Source organism: Oryzias latipes, chromosome 15 (assembly GCF_053564925.1).
Source record: "Oryzias latipes strain Hd-rR chromosome 15, Olatipes_Hd-rR_3.1".
Classification (NCBI taxonomy): domain Eukaryota; kingdom Metazoa; phylum Chordata; class Actinopteri; order Beloniformes; family Adrianichthyidae; genus Oryzias; species Oryzias latipes.
The window spans coordinates 30,853,059-30,879,582 of record NC_136251.1 but is presented as its reverse complement, the minus strand read 5'-3'; the positions used below and the strand labels follow the sequence as shown (position 1 = coordinate 30,879,582).

General features: G+C 42.5%; 1 protein-coding gene across 5 annotated transcripts; it reads right to left on the bottom strand.

Moving 5' to 3' along the window:
* Positions 1 to 1,721: 1,721 nt before the first annotated feature.
* On the bottom strand, positions 1,722 to 26,524 carry klhdc3 (kelch domain containing 3). Of its 5 annotated transcripts, XR_002291894.3 has the most exons (12): positions 26,390 to 26,524; positions 22,452 to 22,693; positions 21,703 to 21,879; positions 21,455 to 21,570; positions 21,302 to 21,373; positions 19,841 to 20,054; positions 19,669 to 19,755; positions 17,723 to 17,831; positions 8,708 to 8,772; positions 5,929 to 6,002; positions 5,254 to 5,332; positions 1,722 to 3,451 (listed from the first exon to the last, which is right to left on the bottom strand). XR_002291894.3 is itself a non-coding variant. In XM_004077487.5 (11 exons), exons 2-11 carry the CDS (start codon positions 22,603 to 22,605, stop codon positions 3,385 to 3,387), a joined length of 1,149 nt encoding a protein of 382 aa, XP_004077535.1. In that variant the 5' UTR covers positions 22,606 to 22,693; positions 26,390 to 26,524; the 3' UTR covers positions 1,722 to 3,384. The 5 variants fall into 5 exon arrangements, 3 of the variants coding, with proteins under 3 accessions (XP_004077535.1, XP_011483024.1, XP_020565435.1); XM_004077487.5 differs by lacking the exon at positions 8,708 to 8,772; XM_011484722.4 differs by lacking the exon at positions 8,708 to 8,772 and having other exon boundaries at positions 22,452 to 22,713; positions 26,390 to 26,521.

The window sequence follows — 26,524 nt, the reverse complement described above, 5'->3', positions numbered from 1 at the left end:
CCTTTATAGCACACGGCTGGTGACAGACGGGATCAAACTGCCGGGCCTCTGCGAGGACAGAGGCTGAGGTTCAGGGTTAGCCCGGGACCCCCACCACCACAGCAGCCACACATAAACACGGAGAAGACCAGCAAAGGGGATGGAGTCGCATCAAGACCTGCAGGTCCAGGACACGAGTCTGGACAGGTCCTCTTCATGTCCGTCCAGTCTTCATGAAGGACAAGTTTCTAGAATTAACCAGAGAAATATGACGCGACTGAAATGGTAAAAGCGTCACCTGAGCCTTTCCGTTGGTTTCAGTAGCAGTTCTGCAGGACGTGACGGGAAAAGTCCATCCAAGCCAAACCACCTTCTCAGGAAGTTCAGTGTTGGCCACTTCTTCTAAGAGCTCAGGAAGGTTGTAACCCTCTTGCTATCCTAGGCACTTTAACGTTGGGAGTTGGGTCATCTAGACCCACTAGACAGTGCTCTGAACCTTTTTTCTTCAATGATTTGTGATCTTCACTGGTGTCCATGGATTACATGAAATCTTTCCACCTTTATCCACCTTTGTTATGGTAGGGAGAACACGTCAATGGAAGGGGCGGGGGGGGTCATCTAGGAGGGTTAAACATAGATTACAGAAAAAGAAAAGAACAGTAGTTTATTTATTTATTAAGGTTTTTTCTTTTGGAAAAATGTGTTTTTTTGGCACCGCTGTGCTTTTAACACGCTCAAAGCAGCCGAATGATTCTACATCAGCGGCACTAAACCCTTTTTAAAAAGGTTCTTATTTTCCAATTATTTTAGGCACAAAACGGTTTTATTTCAAAGCATCTTTAATGCTTCAAGCCTCACTGAGAAACAAAAAGCTACATTTTGGGTCAGTAAACAAACGGTTTTACAGAAACCTAATGACTAAACGGAGAATTCGAATCAAATGACTGCTGTTGGAGTACAGAGATAGAAGGTCAAATTAATAAAATGTACTTAAGCATGTTTAGTAAAGGTTTTATTGGTCACAGCAGATGTTCATCCTTTGCTCGGTCAGTATAGAATTGCACCGAAAACCTTTTCCTCTGTCGGTCACTTTTACATCAGGCCTTTTTAGAAGCATCAGGATTCTAATTCCCAGTGGAGAACTGGAGCTTTTCTAACAAACAGAACAGACTTAAATATGATCATAGCTTTTACAAATATTCTTCCGAATCTCAAAATCTCACCAGAGACTCATAGTTTCACTTGAAGGTCTTTTAGCCAATAAAGTCGCCTGTTTTCATTGAATTGTGGAATTCAAACATGAAACCATCTTTACATTCAAACTCCTAAAGCTTCAGTTACTTTTCTAAGCTAAATAACTGATGCTTTAGCTCCATGGTAATGGAGAAATGCTGGACCCCCCCATCACATAGTAATAACCCTTGTTCTATCCTAGGCACTTAAACATTGGGAGTGGGGTCATCTAGACCCACTAGACAGTGCTCTGAACCTTTTTACTTCAATGATTTGTGATCTTCACTGGTGTCCATGGATTACATGAAATCTTTCCACCTTTATCCACCTTTGTCATGGTAGGGAGAACATGGCAATGGAAGGGGGGGGGGGTCATCTAAGATAGCACAAGGGTTAAAGCAGCAGATAACTGCTGCTCCGCCCAAAAGTCGGATTTAAAATATAAAAACAGAAGGTAAAGCAATCGGAAGCAGCTTCGCTGATCGATAACGGACGCCGTCGCAGCCGCATTCAGATGTTGCAGGTTTTTTATTGATACAGCATAAAAAGAATATTGCACAGAAAGTCCGGACCAACTTTATTCAACAGAACTCCCCTTTGGGTGATGTCATCAGTAGCCCAAACGCCTTCAAAAGAAACAGAAACCAGAGAAGAATCCATGAAGTCACGGATGCATTCGTCTGCCTTCCTCTACAGATGTGGTTTTTGGTTCTCGTGAACGTGAAGCTGCAGAAACTCGTCATGGGGATCAAGAACTGAAAATCCACGGAGAGCTTTAGGAAGAGGATCTTTCTGAAGCCAGTCGGTGAGGATCTGCTTTCTGCTAAACATTCTCTCTGCGAGGAGGAAAATCCTGAACGGTCCTCACCAGAGCTCCTACTTCTGGGGTCAAACTCCTGAGTCAAAAGTCTCTGATGTGCCAAAAGGCCGGATGTGCAGCGGTCGGCGCCCGCCGCCATGAACGCATCACTTCCCCTCCCTCTGTTTAGTAAACACTGATCAGTGATGAGATCCTGATGTTCGGGAGGAGTCCTGCTGACTGTTCCAGAGAGTGGAAGGACATTTGGGTCCCCAAAGCTGACTGCAGGCCAAGTTCACGAGTATGTGGTTCGAATCCCAGAGAGTGGTCTGCTCTGAAAAGTCCCCCGGTCTCATCTGGGTTTCTGTTTTGGGTTCAGATCCGCTCTCGTCTCTAAAGCCCAGAAGGATCAAAGCAACAAAAAAAAACCCCTTTAGCTTCCATCTGACTGCATCCAGAGTCTCTGAGGGAAACGTTTCAAATCAAAGCTGCCAGTGCAAAGTCCTGAAGGTCACAATTTCTATAAAATGCAACAACGGTCGTTTTTAACAGCATCTTTACCTGAAAAAACTTCCACATTTGGGGTTTTATGAGACACCAGCCCTTAAGAACATCTTCAGCTTTAGTTTTCTTGGAGCAGACGCGTAACCAAAGCCGTTTCTTCAGTCGTTCAGCCAGTAAACGGGCTCTGTGGGATTGTCTATTATAAAATGATTACATGTGATGGATTTTCTAACTAAAGGAGCTAAACTTGGGCACACTTCACACTCTCCTCCACATTTGCTATTTTTGGCACTGACAGTAAAACTCGCAGCGTGACAAAAGTGATGAAGCTGCAGCGTTCTGCATCGGAGGAACCGTCTCCGTGGTGTTCAGGTGTTCAAAATGTGGGAGGGGCCACAGATCCGGTGACGGGTGCTCCAGGGAGGTAGATGGCCTCGAGTCTTTGACAAGGCAGGCAGCGAGTCGCCGTAAAGTCCAGAGCAGCGGCGTGTCTTCCATGATGGGATGAGGTTCTGGGAGGTTTTAGGGATGGGGATCAAACACAGACCAGTCTCTGCAGCAGAAGATGGACAACAGTCTTCATGGAGGTGGACATCTTGATGATTCTCCTTGAGAGCTTTGGCTTCACGTCCCGCCTCGTCTCTGATTATCCTAGGCTGATTAGATCTCTGCAGAGGCTGGAAAGAGCGGTTTTGATGTAGGAACCACCTTCAGGCGTGGCGAGGGGCCACGGAGGAAGTCGTGACGTTTGGTCAGCGAGACGTTTTGATGTGAAGGACGTTGGACAGAAAATGAGACCCGGAGCAGCGGCGGACAGTCGCCCTTAAAGTTCATTTGCCTAAAAACCAAAGAGACCTGCTTTGACTTTGTCACCCGTGTGAGGAGAAGATGGGTCTGCTGATGTTGCTGTTGGTCGTCATGGCAGCCAGCTCCCACCTGGAGTAACAGACAAAAGAATCATTTAGCAGATGTTCCTCCGGTTTGGTCTTTGATTGGAATGTTCACATCACAGAGAAACAGACGGAAATATCTGAGGAGTGATCTGCGGCTGGGACCCCCCTCCCCCTCCCTCCACGCGTGCACGTGAAGAGCCGAGGACGAGCTCTGTAACGTGATCGTGAGGAGCGGGAGCTGACGAGCGGCGGTGGGGCTGACCTGATGACAGGTCAGAGGTCGAGCTCCAGATTGTTATCTCTGGATCTGGTTTCACACTCACTCCCTCTTTGCTGCTTTGAGCCCTCTTTGTGTTGGGGGGGGGATTGGCGTCGGAGCTGGGCAGCACTGAGGGGGCAGAGGGAGTTAACCAGAGTCCTGTGACCCCCTCCTGAAAACCCTCCGAGGGTTAAAAACACAACTGCAAACATCACAGCAGGGGGGGGCGCAAGGTGGCGGTGGCGGTCTGAGAGGGATGAGGTTAAGAGGAGTAATTAGTATCAAGTTCCGTCAGACTGACGTGTAAAGAAATACTTTCGGTTTGAAACACACTTTAACTCCAGGAATGGAACCCGCAACTAAACGGCATCAGAGGGAGGAAGTTAAAGAGCCGCTGTGGTGAAAATCCGGGTTTCTCCTGTTTTCGTGGCATTTCTCTCATGATGGAGGACATCGATAAAGTAAATTAAACTTAAAACGGCACAGAAATCATTGTGAATCAGGAGCAGACGAGGAAAAGATTGTATTTTTGATGTTAAAAATAAACGCTGGGCGGGGCCACAAACTGCCCCGCCCCCTTCTGATGCATCCATCAACGTCCTTGTTTTCCTGGTCTGGGCTGGAATCTGGATCAGAACTGGACGGATGGATAGATCTGAGGTAGTTCGCCGTTTTTGTTGCACCGCTGATGTTAGGAGGTCGGGGGTGTGAGGGGCTGTAAGCTAATGGGAGAGCATGTAAACAGAGAGCTCTCAGGGGAGGAACGGCTTCCACGCCATCTGTCCCGCCCAAAACTCAGAGGTCACAGCTTTAAAACTGCTTATTTTTGTGACAGAAACTCAGATCATTTTTTTTTTCTACTAAATGCCGCATTTAAAAGAGATTCATTTGAAATGCAAACAAAAAATGCTGAGGATTCCTGCAGTTCTCCTTTAATGGTCACTTTCTCTTTAATTTAAGCAGAAGCGCTGCAGTAACTGTTGACGAGTGAGGACCTTTTGAACTCGTGGAAACAGGAAAAACCCCATAAAGGTGCAGCGAAGCTGCAATCCTGAGATACATTTGGAGAAGTTGGGAAGAAAACAAAATCCTGGAGGAACTGGGAAAAGCTGATCAGAAAAAAGCTCTTCATAAAACTGGATTTGAAAAGTTCAAGCGACCATCGACGACTCGGTGATGTTTTCTTTTTCTGTTTTTACTACTATGACTTTGACAGCAGGTGTAGTGACATGTTTATAAGGAAAACACTGAAAGCAGGATGAATGCTGTGGTTTACTCCTCGGCTGAAGCTTCCAGCCTCTTCCTGTTTGGCTCTTCCCTTCTTTGCATCACACAGCATCATCTCTGCAATTTCCTCACATTCTTCTGTGTTCGAGTCTATTAGCTCAGCCAGGACAACAATAAAGGCATTACATTAGGACACTAGCTAAATGGGACATAATGAGCCATAATTAGCTTTTTTTTTCTCAAATGAGCTCAGATTTGTGACGCAAACAAAGACATTTGTGATGCAAAGAGAATAAAGAAGCATAATGTATCAGTTGTGTGACAAAGTGGATGTAATGACAGGAGGATGTTTGTCTGACCTGATATCATGTGGGAGTCCTGACTGCTCCAGACTGTACTGAATAACAGCTATTTTGCATAACGTCTTCAAATTAGGGCCTGAAAGAGAAGAAAACACGGTGAGTCATCGTCACTAATTATACCCATGAGAAGAAAATCAATTTTTAGCCGTGGGAATTCAAAAAGGCTCCCGAGCAGATCAGACCTGAGGATGCTTACATGAGAAGGTTTTTTACCACAGAAAATGGATTATTGGGATCTAAAAGTGATTCCTGTGGATAGTTTTTTTGTTTTCACAAACACAGAGATGCAGGGCCAATAATCTCCTTAAGAGACCTGCTCTCTAATAATACCTACAAGCTTCCTCTTCATTGTCTTCGTCATGGCTGTTCCACCATATGTTCAGGGATGAGCCGTGGGGGCACATGTGACATATGCCACAGGGGATGCCACAGGGTACTGCCAGTCCCAGTGAAAACCCACCTACACAAACCGTAACTCCCCCCTGCTGACAGGATACGACCATATTAGGTCCTCCATCCAACGGATGCACCCTCTGCTTAGTGACTGCTGATTTACTCACAGCAGCTAAAGTTTAGTTTTGCTTTTAAAAAAAGGTTTGTTTTCTTTGCATCCTGAGCTGTGATCTGCAGAAAAAGCTTAAAAACAGTTAAAAAATGAAATGAAGTACTTACAGAAATCTAAAATATACAAGTCTGAATGATCTATGAGGTTAAATTCGTCTCCCATTCCTTGCTCTGGACAGGGGCTGGCAAAAACAAACAAACAAAAAAAACTTTATGAGGTAGCTTGTTCTGTTTGCTTGGAGGAGAAAGAGCCACACAGCATTTAACATTCCTGCTGAACACAACAGTACAGCATGAATTGAATTTACAGCATCGTCTTATTCTTTCATCTCTAAGCTCTGCTGTCAGTTTTCTGGCAGCTCACCCGGCGCCCCGCTCCCCTTATCAGAGACCGGCATGATTTGAGCTCACAGGAAATGAGCGCTGCAGCCAGACAGCAAGCTGGCCGCCACTGATAGTCGCTACGACCCGAGCAGCCACTGATATCGCTGCACATCTGTTTCCTGCTGCACCTGTGTCCCACCTGGAGAATTCTTCATTTGACTTGAAACTGGAATCCTGGCAGTCCTGTTGTATTCATGGGAGTGGAGCTGCTTTGACACTTGCCAGTTAAACTAAACATCTTTAAAGACCCAGTCTGACAAAAAGCCAGCGTTTGCCGTTTTTAATTCATTTCTGTGTGCGGTTAATTAATCCTGACCTGTAATTAATTCTTCTATTGTAATCTTCCTCATAAAACCTCATTTTGAGCTGTTCTCATTTAAATGTGTGACAGTCAAAGATCAAAGCACGACTAAAATAGCATCTTTATGAAGTTTTCCGTGAAGACAGACGTCCAACCTTTACTTTTACACCAACACGGGCTATTTTTTCAATCTCAAACCTTTCGAGAAAAAAAGAAAAAACAGGTCCAGAGTGTTCAAATGAAACATCCGAAACCGGGAGCCAAACTTTTTTTGGAGCAACCCAAAACATTTTGAGCACAAAGCGGAATTGTGTGACACATTCCTGATGTGTCCGTGGTTTTGGAGGTGAATTTCTAATGAAATCCTTCTGCTCTGCAGAAGCTATGTCCTAAAATGGGCTTTTTATTTATTTATTTTTTCAATTTTAGCAACAACAAAAATCCGTTTGAGTAAAAGACAACCAGGAACGCTTTGAAAATAGAACAGGAGATGGCCGGAGTGGGACATACAAGAAGCACGTTTCATTAAATGCATGAACATCCTGTCCAAAGTTTGATAACCACTGATTAAACCTGACAACTAAATCCAATTGCTATTTTATCAATGATGTAAATACAAAAAACCTTGCTTGCCATTTTGCCATATCTTTTTCTAATTTAGTACTTTTTTGTAGTTTATTTCCACTTAAGAAAACAATCCAATCGAGTGTCCCGTCAGCCGTCCATCTTTACTCCTCCTTCCTGCCGTCCTCTCCATCGCATCTCCCTTTCACTGCATGTTCAGGATGTTGTAAGGGTTTTACGTTGCTAATCTTCCCTAAACAAACACGGTGCCGACCTGAAGCAGGCAGCAGAGGTGCTGAGCACGAGCGCAGCCGTCCCAGGGGGCCAGCTGGGGAAGTCATTACGCCCCTTGGCCCCAGGAGGTGAGCCACCTCGGCTTATAGTAGAGCCTTCATCGGAGTACCTTCAACTTTAATGCTAAAACTTTACTGTCAAAGCAAGAAACAGGAAGTTACCCCTGGAAAACCAAGAACAACTTCCTTCTGGGCTTTCAAAGTTCATTTGACCATTTCCTGTTTGTTTGTTCACCTTGGGTAGCAGTAATTAACAGTGGCCAAACAAATACATTAAGAAACATTTTTAAAAAGTCAAATTTAGAAAATGGAAAAAATGTAAAATGAAAAACGAAACATCAGCCAAATTCGACCCTGTTGGTTCTCCAGGGTTAGAGTCTTAATAAAGACCATTAAAAGGAGGATCTTCTAATCTAACTTTGATTTTTTTAAATTAAAAACATTAATTAATTAATTAAGAAGTTAGAAAAATCTGTTTCAAATGATTTTTACTATAGTTTGGATCAAAATAGCTCTACAAATGAAATCTGCTGGATAAACGAGCTGATGTTTTTGATGAGAGTGAAACCGCGACGACAAAAAAAGCAATCCAGACAAATAAATCTCCACTTGAGGTTGTGAAACCAACAGTTTCCACTTCCACACAAACTAAGCTGAAAGTTCTCAGAATGACGCTCCCGTAGAAACCAGACTTTTACTTTGAAGGAATTCCTGTGATGATAACGCTACACGTTCATCGTCCCATGTTAAAACCATTTTCTTACTTTCTAGAAAATATTTTAGCCCTAAAACTGCAGACAGTGAACCCGTTTTAGCAGAAAAAAGTATTCAACTGGTTAATGGAAGTGACCAGATGGGTTTATTGAAATGTCTGGGTTACTGTTGACTGGAGGAGCTCCTGTGCAGGATCCCACGGAGAGAGGGAATGGACTGATGTGTGAAAAGGTGCTGATAAGAGGATGCTTCACAAGGAGCAAAATGAAGAGTTTTCTCTCATGGATAATGTCCACCGGGGTGTGAAAGTCAGCAAGGCACTAGAGAAGGGTGATGCTTTATTGGTTCCACAAAGGAGGAAAGGCTGAAGTGGACTCTAACGCCACCAGAAGCAGCGCGGGGATGGTGGGAGGCCGAGGATGGAAGCGGGAACGTCGCAGTGTGCGACTTTATGTGGGATCCTGGGGTTTGAGGGGCCACTTTGTTACTTGATCAGCAAAGTATCACTGCGTGTGTGAAAGTGCTCCTCCCCCAGAACAGCAGAAGAGCTGCCCTAAGTGATGCCGCTCCCCCCACTAAAAAAAACACTGGATGCTATTTCAAACAACACTCAATGAGGGCGTCTAATCACCTAATTGCCAGCAATGGACGGTCTGCTCCGTCTTATCTCCAAACTGGAGAACCGCAGCCCTGGAACTGATGGAAAAACAGGAGTGATGGAGAAACAAAGACTAAAACAAAGTCATAAACTACACATTTTCCAATCATCGGCCCTACATTCTCTTCTTGTTCAGGTTCTGCATTGAGCATATCCTCATCCTTAAAGTAGTGATACGATCTGCATCCTTTTCCTTTCTCCGCTTTCTGAGCTGAAATGCTCCAGCTGAAACCTATAACTCACAGGAACTCATTACGTCCTACAACTTCCTGTAAGGTAGCTTATCACCATGGCCAGCCGTGCATTGAATCGCTTCAGGTGGACTCGTATATCATATTGTTAAGTAGTGTACTAACCGGAAAAACAGTGCTTGGAGAAAATCCTCTTTAGCATCTTTGACACATGAAATCCATCCATTAATCCAGCAGATGAACTGTTTATTTAGGTCTAATTCACTCTGTTGAACTTCTTCTGAACAAAGTGTTGTCCATCAGCAATGGGACTCTTTTCTTTAAAGTAAACTTGTGAGTTTGTTAGATATAAAAAGACCAGCTTGAATCAAATGTTTTTGATGTTTTCAACACGTTCTTGTAGCATTTTTCTGATGATGGACATGTATGAAGAAAATTAAGCCCAAAATTGCATTTCTGAGTATTTCTTTATATCTACGTCTTTGTTTTCCTGGTCTGAGCTGGAATCTGGATTCAAACTGCAGGGCTGGATGGATCTGATATTGATCCCAGTTTGTGATGCATCGGTTTTTAGATTTTGTCTAAAAACGGCATCATCATAATTAACACTTTAAAATGATCAGAGCTCAGTTCTCAAATCCTTAACAACAACTCTAACCAAAAATGTGGTCCTGTACAATAATAGCAGGTTATGGTTGTTTGTGAAGAGGGAACATGTCCATCACCAAACACACTTCTCAGATCTCCAAGTCTCACATTTTTGGCACATTTGAGGCCAAGCACCAAATTTAAACCGACCAAAGCAATATAAGCTATTCCTTAACCATGCAAAAGTACCTCCATGGAGTTTCCTATTGAAATCAACAGTTTCCCCTTCATCTGACTGAACCTTTTCAGCAGCAGTTAAGATTCCAGCCAACATTTGAGAACGAAGTTATCACAGGTCTGTAGATGTCATTCCATTTTGTTGCTTTAATCTCTACTGTCTCCATCGTCTTACCAAGCTATCTGTGCCCCCTCCTGGGCAGTGACTGGATACTTACTGGATTAAGACCTGCAGCTGTCCAGACCTAAACCCCATGCAGAGGACGAGACGCAACTACCGTTGGCTCCCCGGGTGCCTGGCTTCAGATTAGACAGAAGAGATGACGGCGTCTAACAAAGCATCACAAACTTCTGCTGGGCGATGATGAAACAGAATAAATCCAGTAGAAGACGATATATGCTTTCCGTTTGTCTTTAAATGTTTCACCTCATTTAACAAGACATTATCAGAAGGAGGATTTAATGTGCAGCTAAAGGCTGTCAGATGCATTCGGATAAATGAATGACTTCTGTTACAGCTCAGTCTTTAACAGCAGATGCAGAAATGCATCAAGGTCAATTGAGAACAACGAAGAACCGAAACACTAAGGGGCTCATGAATCATCTGTCCTGTGTCTGTCGTGAGTTTCTGTTGCTAGACAATTGTTTCAGAAACTGCTAATTTGGTCAAACTTTGCACTTCTTTTGTGTTGAAATGCCACGCTTGTTGTCAGTGAAGGCCATTGTTCTAACACACCAACAGACAGCTCGCTACTGGTCCAGACGGTCTGACGTTGTGCTACAGAGGACCCACCAATCATGAAGATGTTTTGGTTTCACTGACGGCGCTTTATCGATAATTTACAACTCACAAAGAGTCTCCTATGCGGGCTGTTTATTTGAGCTGCTGCTTGACACTCAACGCAGTGACACCCCCATGTATACAGCCTGCTGGCGGGTGAAGAGGGGTTAAGATGCAGATGAAATAGTATCAGGAGCCTGTCTTTGAAGAGTAAATCACTAAGTTACTGAGCGGGCCCAAGGTCTTGTCCCGCCACGTGCGGGATGCCCCATATCCTGTTCGGGTCGCCTTCACTGTTTGACAGATTTATCTTTGACATACTAACACAAAGACACACACTCACAGACACTCACACAATTGACAAAGGAAACTTCTGCAGCCTGCCCTTTGACCCTGACAGTCCAACGTGTGCCATCAAAATCTGGAAAGTTGTTTACAGCGTCTTTCCATGGACTCAGTTCTCAAGTAGCTTGTTCTTTAGATTTTATAAGCTTCAGTTAGCAAGTTGACACAATCTAAGCTTAAGCTCTGAATTTCAGAGTTCAAAAATTCCCACTAATAGAAAGGCATTTCCTTTTTCCGCCAGCTTGAGCTAAATCCAAAATTTTGACTGTTAGACTTTACGACTAGAGGCCACGCCCACCTGCAGCCTCCTAATGGCTGTCTTTCCATCATTGATATGGTACTACATCGTCTGACATGAGACACTGAGGCACCCGCCTTCTGACCCTCCTAATGCCAAACTAAATCAGTGAACAGTGATGACCTTCTCTGACTCGACAGATTTTTGTTTTGAAACCACCCAGATTAAATATCATGGTGAGATTCTGGTGGATTAAACTGGCCTGAGATGTTTTGGCTACCACTGAGATTACCTACTATGTGGTCTCCTTCTAGCTCCTCGTGCTCCTGTACCTGACCAAGTACCTCGTCTCTGGCCCGTATATAATACTGCTCCTTCACCTGGCTGTGGATTCTACCTCTGGCTCGTCTCGCGCCCCCGACTGTCCCCCCCAACTCCATCTGGATGGAGCTCATCTGCTGGACTTTAAATATGTAGTTGTAGAGTTAGACAAGTTAATTCTTCTCTAAGTTCTGCTAAATCGCCTGTCCGTCCTGGGGGAGGATCGCTCCTTCATGTGGACACCCCTGAGGTTTCTTCGTTTTTTTCCGGAATCCAGTGTTTTTAGGAGTTTTTCCTTACCGCGAAGGGGGGTCTAAGGGCAGGGATGCCAGTTTAGTTTACCGGTAATCTGTTTAGTTAGTTCAGTTTCATATTTTCTTATTGAATTCTATGCACTCATGATGCTTTTGATTTTGTTTCACTTTTTCAATTACCGTTACAAAGCCCATCCAGACGACTGTTGTAGTGAATTTGGGCTACAAATAAAATTGAAATTGAAAATGGCTCAAGCTGTGGAGAAGACACATGTGCTAAGCACAGCATTCAGTCTAACCGATAATTAAGCAGCGTTACCTCATCTATTCAGAAGTCTAGGACTTTCCAGGTGAATGAAACGGAAGGTAAACTGCGCTTCTTTGAAACCTTCTGGTGTCTAATGATAGAAATGGTGTCAGCATGCCGTCTGTCCTCGCTGGGATTAGCCAGTCACTGTGTGCAAATGGAAAATGTGTTCAAGTTGGCATTAGTGCATCCACCTGACGTCAGCTTGGCCAGAGGGTCTGTGAATCATTGAGTCACGTGAGAAAACTCAGGCAAATGCAACCAAAATGGCCACTTCACCAGAGGGGGGCAGGACCAAAACAACCGCTCCACATCCAGGCCTCGGTGCAGAGAACGTGCAGGCCCAATTTATTCAGAATGGAAGGAAGACAGACTTTTCAAAAGCAAGGCAGTGTAATATTTTAGGACCTGGCAAATTACTTGAAAAGGCGCCAAAGCACAGAGCACTGTAACCCCTCCCAAAGGACAAAAAAAACGTATTTTAGCTTCAGCTGTGACTGAGCTGAAACAGAGCCAACACATTAAGCCTCCGTGATGATTTCCACCTTAAGTAAAGCTGCTGAGGATGTAAATCTAAAGAACCACCACCGTTTGGTAGAAACGGCCTTTAGAAGGTGTCTTCATGCCAACGGCAGCCTTGACTTTTGTCAGTTAGAGGCCTTGATGGTTAACAGTCTGGTCTTCTCGAGTGGTTTTTCAAATACAGCCAGCTGACGGACACATGAGAACTGTAAAGAATCAACAGCCTTTGGTTAGTGACTCGCTAGCTTTAAAACAATCGGAGCACATGGCCAAATCACCAAACACATATTTTTCTTTACTAATCTACAGACAAACAACAAACAGACACGAGTGTTTGGATGTGACAACGCCCGTCCTTCTGTACCCTCAGGGCTGCTCTGGGGTACTGGCCCTGATTTTACAGTTTAAACACCCTAGTTTGGACATTTTCAGATTCGTCTGGTTTCACAATTACTGAATAAGAAATATATTATCACTAAAAGGTTGGTTCTAACTGAGGCAATCTTTGTTAGTCCATAAAGGTAAATCTGCGGTCAACATGTCAATAAAACTGTAAATCTGACTGATGATTTCACCTGAAACCTTCATGAATTAAATATCCATTCATTTCTATTTTTATTCCAAAACCAGTTTTGTGTGGATTTGAAAGGACACACTGTGGCTGTGGGAGGAGCTACTGTCCAAAGTTTTCTGCCTCATCGCCACATGGAAGCGTTGACTATACATCTTCAATCTCATATCAATTCAGCGTCTGGACGCCACGGATGAGGCTGAGAGATCAGATTTTTTTATTTTGAAGAGTTCTCCAAAAGCATCAGTAATTACGTCTCCATGTCTGGGTTCATGAGATCATTCAATGATTCTCCCAGCACAGTGAGCTTCACCGGGACTGACGGACGCTTTCAGTGCTCCTTCTGTCTCTCTGCATTAGTCCGAGGAGGAAATAATTCAAAACAAAATGAACGATTAGATTCTCCACCCTCTGATCGCGTCATTGAACACGTCACAGGCCAAAGATAAGTTCTTAATTGGTTGACACAATGCGTCTTCTTCATCAAAGTTCAGATTTCTGAACTCTGGAGGCGCTGCGTTAGCCAAATTGCCCCACGACGCTCAAATCGGGCTGCTGCCAGACCGACGCACTACGCCTAACGTTAAAATCACGCCGCAGGACCTCAGATTGTGTCTGTATAGTGTCTTAACAGTGAAACTACGTAGATGCCTCTGCCACACCACCAATGGCATTTGGTGTGAGCTCCATTAATCCAAGGCAATGAAAGAGAACATTTGGTTAAAAAAATAACGCTTTTTTATATTAAACTAACAAAATTACATTTTTATGGCTGAGAGAACTTCAAGAAACTCCAATAAAAGAAAGCCGATCCACGTAATTTATCAATAAATCCTGATTTTTCTAAATAAAAATGAATTTTTGACTTAAGTTTTTAAAAATGGTCACATTTGTTGACAGTAAATGACTAAACTTCCTTGACAATAGTTATGAAATGAAGTAATCATGCTAAATAATCAGTGCAGATCGGTGTTTTTAAGAACCGTGGAAACATCTTTAATGATGAAAACCCAAACGTTGAAAAGGTTTCCTACGTTTACGTTGAACGACACGCTTGGATCACTTTACAAGCTTTTCCGAGCTCCCGGGGATTCATCCACGTTCTCGCCGACCGCCCAGATCCCCAGCCTACAACCCCCCCATGATTTATTTTAAATGTGAAGCAGCGTTTCCATAAATCTGTTTGAGGTCTTAAAAATATACAGGATCCACCTAAAGACTGCCTGGAATCGCGGTTGAAGGTCAGTGCAGGTGGAACTGGTCATGCGTGGGTCGTCCTTCGTGGGGGGGGTGAGCAGGTCTCAGTAAATGAGTGTAACAGAGGCACTGAAGGTGGATCAAGTATCCCCCCTGTGGGAAAGGACGCTCCCCGAGGTCATAAATCAGAGGTGGGGCAGAATTTCACGCCTCTTCACCGTTCGGCAGGCCTGTTTATACTGACGCAAGTGGCACTCAGAGACTGTCACCAACACCCCGGCTGTCATTAACTCACACACAGAATCCACTCATTTACCTCAAAGAAGTGAAAAGTGGCACCGTAAACCCAAACGGGCTCAAAGTTTTCTTTTAATTAAACACAACAAAGCTTTGTTCCTCTGAAACTACGCTCATTTTATGAACTCCGCACATCAGTATGTTGAGGATTTACGCCTCAAAACCTAAATTCAGTTGAAAGCTGAAGCTCTCGGAGAGCAGAGGCCCTCTGCAGCATAAAACGTTCAAGCTCCGGTAATAAATCCCTCCTGGATGAATTCCAGAAAGTAAAACAAGCATCATAAAGTAGAAATAAATATCAACAGACAGGGCGCTCTGTTCTGGATCAGCCTGATGGGACGGCTAACGAGGTAAACCAAACGGAGAGTATAAATTTAAACACAATTTCCTCAGAGAGCCCAACAGAATGAAGACCCCCGCAAGAAACACAAGCAAGTGTCCAGCTAATAATTCACGGCGGTCCGTGAAAGCATCCGTCAGCTGCACCCAGACAGACGGCCATAACTTCTCAGCCGGGTTAACCGCTCTCGTGCCGTTGGGTCAAGTAAAAACAACCGGACAAACGGTAATGCGTAGCTTTCAAACAGCGATCTTTAAAGAGACGACATTTTATTTTCATGAAGCTCAGCAGAATAGGGCTCTGGTTTGAGGCGCACAGAAACAGTCCAGGGAAGATTTCCAGGCTCAATAAGTCTTTAAGTAAATGTTTACAACTGACAGGAAGTGTCTCTATTGGTTTGTCTTAAAGAAAACAACAACCTACAATAGCATTTCAATGAGAAAAAACACATTTCTATATTTATGAATGTGATTTAGAGGAGAGACAGCTGCACAGGGACCGTCTACAAAGAGCAAAGCTCTGGATACAAACCCTCATCATATTTATGCTACAACAATTTTAGAAGAAAGTCCTTTTTACGTATTTTGATGGAGACTTTATCAAAAATGTTCAATAGTTCTTAAGCTACAGTCAAAGTAATTATCATCTATTATTATTGATTAACAGTTAACTGTTTTATCTAGGTTATAGTTGCCCAATTATTATGTAATTGTTCAAGTAGAAGTTCACTGTTTAGTGTTCAATGATAAAAAAATAATAAAATGAAAATAGGGGAAAACCTGGATCTGTTTATTAAACTTGTTCATTTCAAACTTTGATTCAGTGAAGAAAAAGAAACATTTCGTCAAATATAACATTCATTTTGCAGCAAAAACAAACTTCTAGAACTGGTTTTCTTGTGAATATACCTTTAGTTAATGTTTAACTGCGCAAGATTCTTTAAAAACTAAACAAACAAATCCAGCGTCAGGCTCTGAAACAGGATGCAGGAGAAACAGTTTGATTTTTTTCTTGCTGTCCTCTTCATCACATTAACAACACTCCCCTTCAGCATCTTTGCTCTCTGCTCCCAACAGGAAATCATGACTCTTTAAAGCCCATCCTGAGAAACTCCACAATGAATAACACAAGTACATGTCATCTGCTTTCTTTTACAGCTTTTCTCCTTTATTCTCCTACAGCCATAAGAAAATCTGACTCTCTCTCAGGAATCAAAGAAAAACTATGGAGTTTGGTTGGATCGGTGTCATGGAGGATGCCAGGAGACAGAAGCAGCTCTTTATCTGCAGCTTTCTGATGAACCATCAGGTTCTCCCTGATAACAGCAGTTCTGTTGATAACAGCAGCTCAGGACTTAACTTTAGATCATGCCAACACTGGAGGCTACCACATTACTCCACCGGCTACCGGCCTCTTCATCCACAGCAAAGCGGCGCCTAACCAGCCGCTGCCTCCAGCCTATCACTGCTGTCCAACAGCCAACAAAGGGGGGGGGTCCTCGCAGACCGCCGTCTGCGGCGGCCAGAGCGCAAAGACCGGCTGAGGATCATAAATGCTGCAAGATCGATTTTCAGAATCCTGTGTCACTTTTATGTATAAAGAAATGGAATTTACTGTCCATAAAGGATGGATGCAGAAAGATCTTATGAAAGGATTTCTCCTTCGGTCTCTGGTGTTTTCAGCCACCCGGCTGGGCAGAAATTCATTCTCTGAAGAAAAGTCGCAGCATTTCAACGAGGATCATGTCTGGAGTTTGACAAATGATTTTGTTTTTCAGTTGCAGACTGGAGAGCTGAATAAATGCGCCTAACTCGGTTTGTGTGGGGCCAGAAAACCTGGAACCTGATCAGGTGAGCGGCTGGGACGTCCGCTGAGCGGAGAATGAAGACTTCATCCTCATCAATAGATGGAATGAGGCCGAAAAACAACAGAATAAAAACACCCTCTGTTTTATAAAGGAGGTGACACTTGCTAATAAAGAGTTCATCGATTTCATTTGATCAGAAGCACGAGGCCGCCACTTCCTGTGTCAACTCCTACGGGGCCATGGGGGGGTGGGGGCTCACTTTTCACACTCTCTTTGCATGTTGGCTTTGTAAATGTTGTTTTTTAGGAAATAATGACTGACGCGCTGTGCTATGATTTGACTCTGATTTTCCTAATCGTATAACCGGGCCTCGCATTCAAATGTAATTTTAAATTAAGAAAAAAACCTTTATTAGTCCTGCAAGGGGAAGAAATTAGCTGCAGCAGATCGTTGCAGTCAATAAAGTAATAAAAGTCGGCGTAGAGAGCCTTTGAACTGGCAGCAGGGAGAAACGACCTCTGCCCCCTCAGTCCGGTCCGGTCTGCTCTCAAACCCATGATGCTTTCCACAACATTAAGCAGAAAGTTCAACGCTGAATTTGGAATGTGAGCATGTTTCTGAAAATGCTTTTCAAATGGAACCAAAGCAGATTTTTGAATCTGTAACAACTGAACGCTTTGGCCAAAGATTTTGTGTTTTACCAACTGAAAATGTGTTTTAAAAAGCTCCGTTTTCTAATATACAGCTATTATGAATCCTACAAAATGCAAAACTCTGCATTCTGAGTGTAACTGCTTTGTGTATCTAATAAAAAAATAAATAAATAATGTCAAGAGCGAAAACATACGTTAGGATTAAAAGAGGACAAAAATACATAGATTCAGAATGAACATGATCGTGTAAGAAAGGACTCAAGTAGTAAACCTAAAACCGATTCCTGGTTTTCCTTTGAGCAAAGATTAAGCCCTAAAAGGTCAAATATTAGACTTTACCTGGTTCCTCCAAACAGGATGATTCGATCTCCAACCATACAACAACACTGTCGCCTCCGTGAGCACGGACCTTTGCCTTTCGGCTCGATTTTCTTCCACATGAAGGCCTCTGTGGGGACAGGAGGCAAAAAGAGACGACGCGTGAGCTTTACAGGCAGATCAGCCCTGCATGAAGACAACAGGAGGGCCAAAATGAAACTCCTGAAACCAGAAACCAAGACGCACAGCTCTGTGAGAACGTCCGTTTCACACGCAACTTGACCAAAATGTGATGTCCACACAAGCGGACGCCAGGTCTTAAAATCCCAATGCCAAAGCGTTCCCAGCGGTCTCTTAATTATGATGATGCTGTGTTTAGCAACATGAAAAAACCTGTCGTTTCCCAGGACATAGTCTCTGCAGAGCGGCAGGAGTTCAGTGGAAATTTGCCTCTGGGTTGTGGGCAGTACTGTTGGCGCGGAAATGACCCTCTAACGATGTCCCATCAGTCCCAGATGCCATGAGAAAATCTGCCTGAATGGCCCTAATTTAATGGTTTGGTTCAATTATAAACTCATTTTAAATGTATATATTATTATTAAAAAACTGATAATTGATAAATGCTTTATTTATTGTTATTTCAATCTTATTAAATGTCTTCTTTTGCTCTTAATTGTAAAAATAGTACTTCCATTTTCTCTTTAGGCTGCTGACTTTTGTTCTTTTTTTTCTTTGCTCATTTTCTTTTATTTCTTTTATTTTGTTAGCATATGCTTATATTTTGAAAGCACTTGCTGTTATAACATATTGAATGAAAAATATACTGTTGATTACTTGACTCCAAATCAAGAGGAAGAAACATATTTTATTAAAAAGGAGAGTTCAGACTGAAAAGTGATTTAAGATGCTGTTCCCCTAAAGCTTCATGAACCGAAAGGTGTTTGACACAATTAAAACAAAGTGGAAACTGGGTTGTAAAGATAGAAATATAGGAAAAACCTGGTTTAAGTTTAGTCGAGTCAATTAAAAAAGTCTGACTTGTTGTTTAAAGCATGCAGGGTCAAGTGCCGCCTCAGTTTCAAACTGCTTCTCCTTAGAAACGCAGCGTTATAACTCCAATAGAGGTGCTGCCATCTAGTGGACTGTTGTTGAAACAGCAGATTTATTCAACAGAAACTTATCAATACAAAAATGAAGAGCTGTATAAAAACAAAACCATTAAGAAAACTGAGCATCTTAATGGGAGGATGAACTGTAATGACTATTTTGTTAAACATCAGACCAACTTTGGACAAGAGTTTGTCGACAGCTCCATACAGGCGACATAACAGAACTAGACGGTTTTGTTGCTCTGTAGGAGTGGATTGCGTGTAAATAAATATCGGTGGGTCTGCAGCTTTAGTGTCTCACAAACATTTTAGGTTCAACAAGTGAATAAGGGTTCTTCAGATTCGGAGTGAAAATAATGTCACACCCTACTTGAAGACTCAATCTAATGAAAAATCCTGTTTCTGGTGTTTTTAATCTTGTTCTTGTAGCATTTTTCTAATGATAAAGAAAATTCAGCTTAGAATTGCATTTCTGTGTATTCCTTTATTGAAATCGTTGTGAATCAGGAGCAGATGAAAAAAAGTCACCTGAAAAAGATCATATTTGTTATGTAGAAAAGATGCTGGGCGGGGCCACAAGCTCCCTGCTCCGCCCCTTTCTGATACGTCCACTTATAAACAAATAGATCCACGAACGTCTTTGTTTTCCTCGTCTGAGCTGGACTCTGGATCTAAACTAGACGTCTGGACGGCTACGATGTTGCTGCTGTGAGCGGCTGTAAGCTAGCGGGAGAGCGTGTTAGAAGAGAGCTCACCTATGGATGACGGGAAGGGAAGGTGGGGCTGCTCTAGGCCAAAACATCCCACACGTTCATGCTACGTAACTGAACCAAACGGCTGCTTTTAAAAGTGAATCACCTGGATTGAATTTCCAGAGATCGTTGAAGTGCCGGTCCAGACGGGCGTTGTATCCTCCGAAAATGTAGAGCTCCCCTTTGTAGCAAACTGAACAGAAAGCAGCCAATGATCACGTCATCAACGACACACGCTGGCGCTGGATGTTTCGGAAGAACACGCGTGTGCGTCTTACATGCCGAGTGACTCCTGCGTCCCTCTGGAGAGGGCTGCGTGGTGGGGGTGCTCAGCCAGCAGTTGGTCTCCGTGTCGAACACTTTGATCTTGTTGCAGTAAATCTCATTGTTGGAGTGGAAAGGGCCGAAGCGGTCCGCCCTCCCTCCGAAAACAAACATTTTTGCTCCTATGATGGTGGCTGAGTGGAAGTCTCTCCATCGAGCTGGAGAACCCTGAGAAGAGGCAGAACGTCACGAGAGCGTCAGGTTTCTAAGGAGAACGAACGAAAGGGCATCAACTCAAAAATACAACCCAAATCTGTTCATCCTCCTTTCATGGGACAGTTTCCTACCATCATACACGACTTCACAGCGAGCACAAAAATCCTGTTCTACCCATTGGCATAATAACATCAGGTACACAGCACCCCCTAGTGTACATCTTTAGGAATTTATTATTTCAACTTTCACTAAACTAGGGATGGGGAAACATTCAAAGCTGTTGTTAAAGGTGATTTATTTTGGGGAGAATCTGGGTTCAATTTTCCCAGCATTCCCCTCTCCAGCAAAGAGGAGCTTTTTATTGATTGATTTTTTCCAAAAACAAACATTTTTCTGCGTTTTCTGGAACTGATTCGGCTTTGTGACTTCAGACTTGGAGCATCAAACCAGAATCAAAATCCGCTCGAAGGCCATCGTTACCAAAAGTGGGAGTACGCTGAATTTGTTTCAACAGCAGAAACAGAAACTCTGTCGAGTGTGAGAAATGTGCTCCTCTTCACGAGACGCTCAAGCAGCAGCTCCAAAAACATTTTCACAGCTTTGTATTCAGTTTTAGGTTCAGGCCAACTTCTAAATGAGATGTTAAAATAAAAGTTTTTGTTAAAAAATCCTGTCGTGTGTCATTTTTGTTAAAGACAGTAAAGGGGGGGGGATTCAAATTGGAGATCGAATTTGATGTGGGGGAAAAAAATCAGATTTTTTTTTTGGGGGGGGAGGGGTATATCGTGACTCTACAACTATTTTTTTCCAAACATGAGACGCAAAAACCAGCAGAAAAATGTGAAAATCTTCTGATCTTTAGCCTCCAAAGCCTCATAAGCAGGAAGGCGAGATTCATTTTTTTCATTTTGATTTTGAGCAAAGAACAAAAAAAATCAATTGTTATTATGAACCTAAAAATTCCAATAACTGGGCTTTGAACCCAAACCCTGAAGCAGCTTATTGTTTGAGTCTGTTGCTGAGTTTCATAAGCTGCACCAGAAGGCGGAGCTTCCAGAACAAACCAGTCTGACCTCATTTGTAGAAGTATTTCCAAACGCACAATAATCCACCTCAGGTTTAAGTCCAGCTTTGCTTTGTGCAGGAATTGTTAGACTAGTAGATGCTGTACACTTTTATTCACCGCCACGCCCAAGGACACTCTGGCACAGTTTCTGATGGACCGCTCCACCTCAGCGCCACACCTGCTTAGAACTTACTTTGGCATTTATCAATGACCAAACCATGGCGGTGGTGTCCAGCTTGTGAATATCATTGGAGAAGCAGTCAGCCTAAAAACAGCAGACGAGTCTGGTTAAACCCAACCCTAGAATTCCATTCAAACTTCAACGTAAAGCAGAGCGGGGACTCACCAGCTGCTCATAACCTCCAAATATATACATGGACTTTCCCAAGACGCAGGCCGAGTGGCCGTCTCTGGCTCCAGGAACGGTCCCTGAAACCTTGGGCGTGTACCATCTGTGTGTGTCTACGTCAAATGGGGGAGTAAAACAACCGTCACAGAGAAGCAGGTGTTCCAGCTCCCCACACAGGTGCACCTGAGAGGAAACGCAGCCTCAAACCGTCACCTGACAGCTCTGCTAGATGAGGGTCTACTTACTGACATCAAAGGCATACAGCACATTGCAGGCCCCCTCTGTGTCGTTCCGCCCGCCCCAGAGGAAGATGGTGTCTTCCAACAGCACAGCTGTGTGGCCATAACGCATGTAGGGCACCTCGCGGGCACGCTGGTGCGCTACGGTCTTCACTGGAGGCAATTTAGTCCAACGCAGCGACACTGAAATAGAGAGCCAACGTTTGGAATTAGATCCAATTCAATCACGTCCTAAAAGTCATTTTAAACTTATAAAACCTTTTTGTTTCTGTCTAAGACCGTTTCTAATTTGAAAAATGGTCCCTAAATAGTAAAGACGGAAAAGTTTAGGAATGTAAAAATGATTAAAAAGCAGATTTGAAGAAGCAGATCTGGTCTTTTATAACCGCTTCTACGCCATCAACAGCTGATGGGACGGAGCTCCCAGAAGAACCGGAAAACCCTTCAGCAGGTGGTCGACCGCACAAACGACGCAAAACGACTAACTCTGGGTTTTCACCAGAGAATCGGGTCAGAGCGTTTCAGCACCTGCGTCGGTCCAACGGAACAAAGCAAAACGCAACGGCACAAACATGGTGGAATGGAACAAATGTTGACAATAAAGGGAATCAACTAAACATTTTTTCACACCAGACAGGCTTTAAACTGGCTTTGTTACTAAAAGTCTCAAAACTTAACAAGCATAATTACATTTGCTGTCAAAACTATATAAATACTTTAATTCTAACATTCATGCATTTTTGTTTAGCACCTACCGGTATTAAAGACATGCACATCAATTTGACGAAGTGTCTCATAGTCCTCCCCGGAGCAGTAGCCTCCAAAGGAGTACACCTTGTGACCCACGGCCACAGCAGCATGGTTGACTCGCCGCGGCCCTCCTTCAAGGTGCACCGACCAGCGCAACATTCCACGCGCGAGCACCTCTGAGACGGCGAGTCCTTAGACCATCACTCTGTCACCCGCTTGGACGTCATCGGGTCCATGCCATCGAAACCTGGTACAGAAGCAGCAGCGCTGTGTTAGACGACAGGAGGGCAAGCCGTGAGGGCCAATCCGGGAAAGGACAAAATGTGCAGCTGACAAAGTCAGCTCTGCAGTTTCAGGCTAGCTCCAGTATCTAAACTGGGAGAGTATTTTAAGAGGTGATTAGACCTACACCTACCAAACATCATTCTTTCTGTTCACTCCCTCCACCCTCCCACTGCTGGCACCGCCCACAAAAATGTAGGTTTTCCCAAAGCGACAACAACAGAAGAAACAAATACACACGAGTTATACCAGGGGTCTGCAACCCTCAATACGTTAAGAGACATTTTGTACCAAAGACTTATTTCATTCAGTATAACACTGACTTATTTTTATGTTGTTGCTATTTTAATAAACTATTGTTTTTTGTTTGTTTGTTTTCGGCAAAAATAAAACAGAGAAAAAGCCTTTTTTTCTACAAATGAAATGGTGTTTACCATTTAACATACATGACTTCCTTTCAAAATAAAAGACACTCCTGCGTCACATAGGATCATCTCAATGCAGAAAAATTAGTGGTTTGCCGTGTGATGTCAGCAGTGTTTAAAAAACAAAGAGTTTATGTGCATCTCAACCCGAAACTTACCAAAAGAAATTCATCAGAGGTAATCAGAGGACCATAGCAAATTAACTGAACCATAAGGCGAACGTAAAATCCTTTCATGTGTTCAAAAATAGAAAATCTGCATTATAAACCAGTGCGCTTTAATTCTGGTTGTGTTCACTGACCTCCAACTCATTTTATGTGAAAATGATCTGTCAAAGTGTTTTCCTTGGACTTGTCATTTACGGTACATATTTTCCCTTAACTGTTTGTGAATAAGTTTGATACAGTTTGAGTTAATATTATTATTATCATTTTTTACTACTGACTTACTAGTTATTTTTTGTAATTAAAATCTTTATTTGTATTTAACCAGAGAGCCACAAAGTGGAGTAAAACAGCCAAATGTGGCTCCAGAGCTCCAGGGGGGATATTCCAGGAAGCATGTTTAAACTACCCTGACTTTAACCCTGAACTCTGGCTGAAATCCGCCTGAACTTTCTTACTCTGGGTATGTCGGTTTTAAAAGACCGGATATAAAGGGTAACTCCGACATTTTCAACAAGACGTGGCAGCCTTATCTGGATCACCTTCCTCGAGAATTATCTGATATACTTTGTAAAGGAGGCTCCTTGGTATATAAAAATAAATAAGCCTGTAACTCAAAAAAAAAAATAAAAAGACCGGTTATGAGTTAGTGTAATTACACTCGACTTGGTAACCCTGGGTTAATGCACGTGCACAGCAGGTACATAAAGACATTCTCAATGGATCGCCGATTTCTGGAGTCACCATGGAAGCGCGTGGAGAAAAAAAAGAGAACGCTACACTTCAGTGAGACGGAGTCTGAGATTATAATGACGCCGTATGAAGATTATACGTCCATCAAAAAAGTAATAGAGAGATTCTGCTTGGAGAAAAAGAACGGACAAAGTAAACGCTCAAGTTTCTATCTCATTTCTATTTTCATTGTGACGCAAATATATATATAACTTATCCAACGTAAATGAATTACTTCCATGGGTAACAAGTAATTTAGTTAAAATTATTCAACCTAATTTCTTACGTCTATCCAACTCAATAATTGTTTTTACAACTCAAATTTACATATTTATCTAACTAAATGTCATATTACTCCAATTCTGTTAAATGTTTTTCCATCTTAATTTATTGTACTTCTTGAACTCTCATTTGTCTGACTTTGAGCCTGCAGAAACACTCATGTTTATAATATTAAAATAAATGATTTAATATGGATTTGCAATATGACAAATGTATGCATTTATCTTGGTCTGACTTTGACTTCAGTTCTTATACTATATTGTTGTACTAAATAAATAAAATAAATAAATAATCTCATCATCCTCTCACTCATGGTGCAGAAAGAATTAAAAATAGTAGGATTACACAACTAGTTAAAACACAGTAAAACAGCTAAACAACTAAACACATTTGGTCAAAAACCCACACTTAAACCCAAATCTGTCCAGACAGGCAAAGGGAATGGTATCCCACAATTCCTTGCGGTGCCGATCTAACAGCAGCACCAAAGTTACACCTACTTAATTGAATTAATTTGAATGAAAGTAAAATAACTGTCTGATAACTACGTGTTATTTTTAAGTTGATTGAACTAAAAAAATGATTTATCTTAACTGAAGCAAATAATTAAGTTAGATCAATGTAAATAGTTTAATTTTCCAACATCCATATGTGGTCTTATATGGTAGAAAAAGTATTATCTGAGCTTCTTCATCCACTAAATCATCTTCAAATGGACACGTCATGCTGCTTCACCTCTCTGTAAACAAACTAAGCTTCAACTAAACCTGCTCCAGACCAGGTTATGTTCAGAGCATGAGTTGCTATGGCAACTTGACATACTCTGAAACATACCTCCATTTTTGGAACAAAAAGCTGATGTTATCTCCTTCCTTAACCTCAAACTGACCGTGGTAACTAGCATAACCTGCTTTCTGGAATTACCCGCGGGTTGCCTGAGTTTTAAATTTAATCTGTATCAGCAGAACAAACAGAATCATGTTATTAGCACAAAAAATGATCTCAAAACAGTTTCTTGTCTATTCCAAGAAAATACAGATTACATTGAATTTTCCTCATCTTGAGAATTTGCATCTTTACTTTTACGCTGAAAAGCATTTAGATAAAAGCAATTACTAATTACTGTTTGCTTATGTCTCTGTCTGTGCGACCTCCAACCTTTGTTTTTCAAAATAAAACCCGCGGCGGAAAACCCGCGAACACAGACCTTACTATTGTTTCAGTGAGGAGAAGCAGGAGCTGGATGAACAGCATGTGTAAACCTTTATTTCACTAACACTTTACCATGTAAACACTGCCTGCCACGTCAAATTCCCACGGAATGACTGCTGGGAGACAAAAAAAAAAAAAAACTGCTAAAAATAAAGAGCTGTTATTAAACCTGCTGCTGCCTTCTCTGAACTAGAGTGAAGGTTCCTTCTTCAGAAAACACCCATCACTAGAACTCCAGGACCTCACACAGACACTGGACACAAATAATATTGATCATGCAGTCTGTCCAAAGAGCAGGACAGTGCTATCTATCAGCTGGCTAGCCGTCACGCAGAACGGCCAGACCACACAATTACTTAACAATGAAAATGGCACATTTACTCTTGCAAAATGTCACACAGACTGGTCTTTTCATCTGTGTCTGAGATGCCCAGATAGTTGGGGGGTGGAGGGGGATCTCAAAAGGGAGGCAAAACCCTGCAGTAGTAGTAGCTAAAAAAAAAGATTGCACCTCACAGAGCTAGCCGCTAACTACAACTTTAATGATAGCTCTGTGATAGCAACAAAAAACAAATAACTCGTTTAGTAACACAATTTGATAATACAGAATGTCACAAATACTTTAAATTAAACAACAATTGCATTTTTTTAAATGTAGATGTGGCTGCTCACAGCTAAGCGAAAGCTAGGCTATTAGCAGCTAGCCACCTAGATTAGCAGCTAGCAAGCTAACGTTAAGTGCTAACAACATAAAACTAGCAAACAAAAAATTTGCTGCTTCTTCTTATCAAGAATGTGAGACATTTTTAAAAATGTATGAGTAGTGTGGCTTTAAAGTTTATCTACCTTTGGCTGGTCCCGCTTGAAGTTAACAGGCAGAACTATCCAGGAAAGCTAAAAGGCAAAGGGAAAAGCACCGCTAGCTCCCCTGCCTGATTTCCGGAATTTCCACAAACATGGCAACCTGAACAACATGGCAAC

Excerpts from the sequence above, each read along its gene's own strand:
- klhdc3 (XM_004077487.5), bottom strand. The coding sequence starts at position 22,605 with ATGTTGCGCTGGTCGGTGCACCTTGAAGGAGGGCCGCGGCGAGTCAAC. Across the intron at positions 19,756-19,840 it reads ACGCAGGAGTCACTCGGCAT|TTTGCTACAAAGGGGAGCTC; the intron begins GTAAGACGCACA and ends CTTTCTGTTCAG. Across the intron at positions 6,003-17,722 it reads ATCCTGTTTGGAGGAACCAG|CCCCTGTCCAGAGCAAGGAA; the intron begins GTAAAGTCTAAT and ends TGTTTTTGCCAG.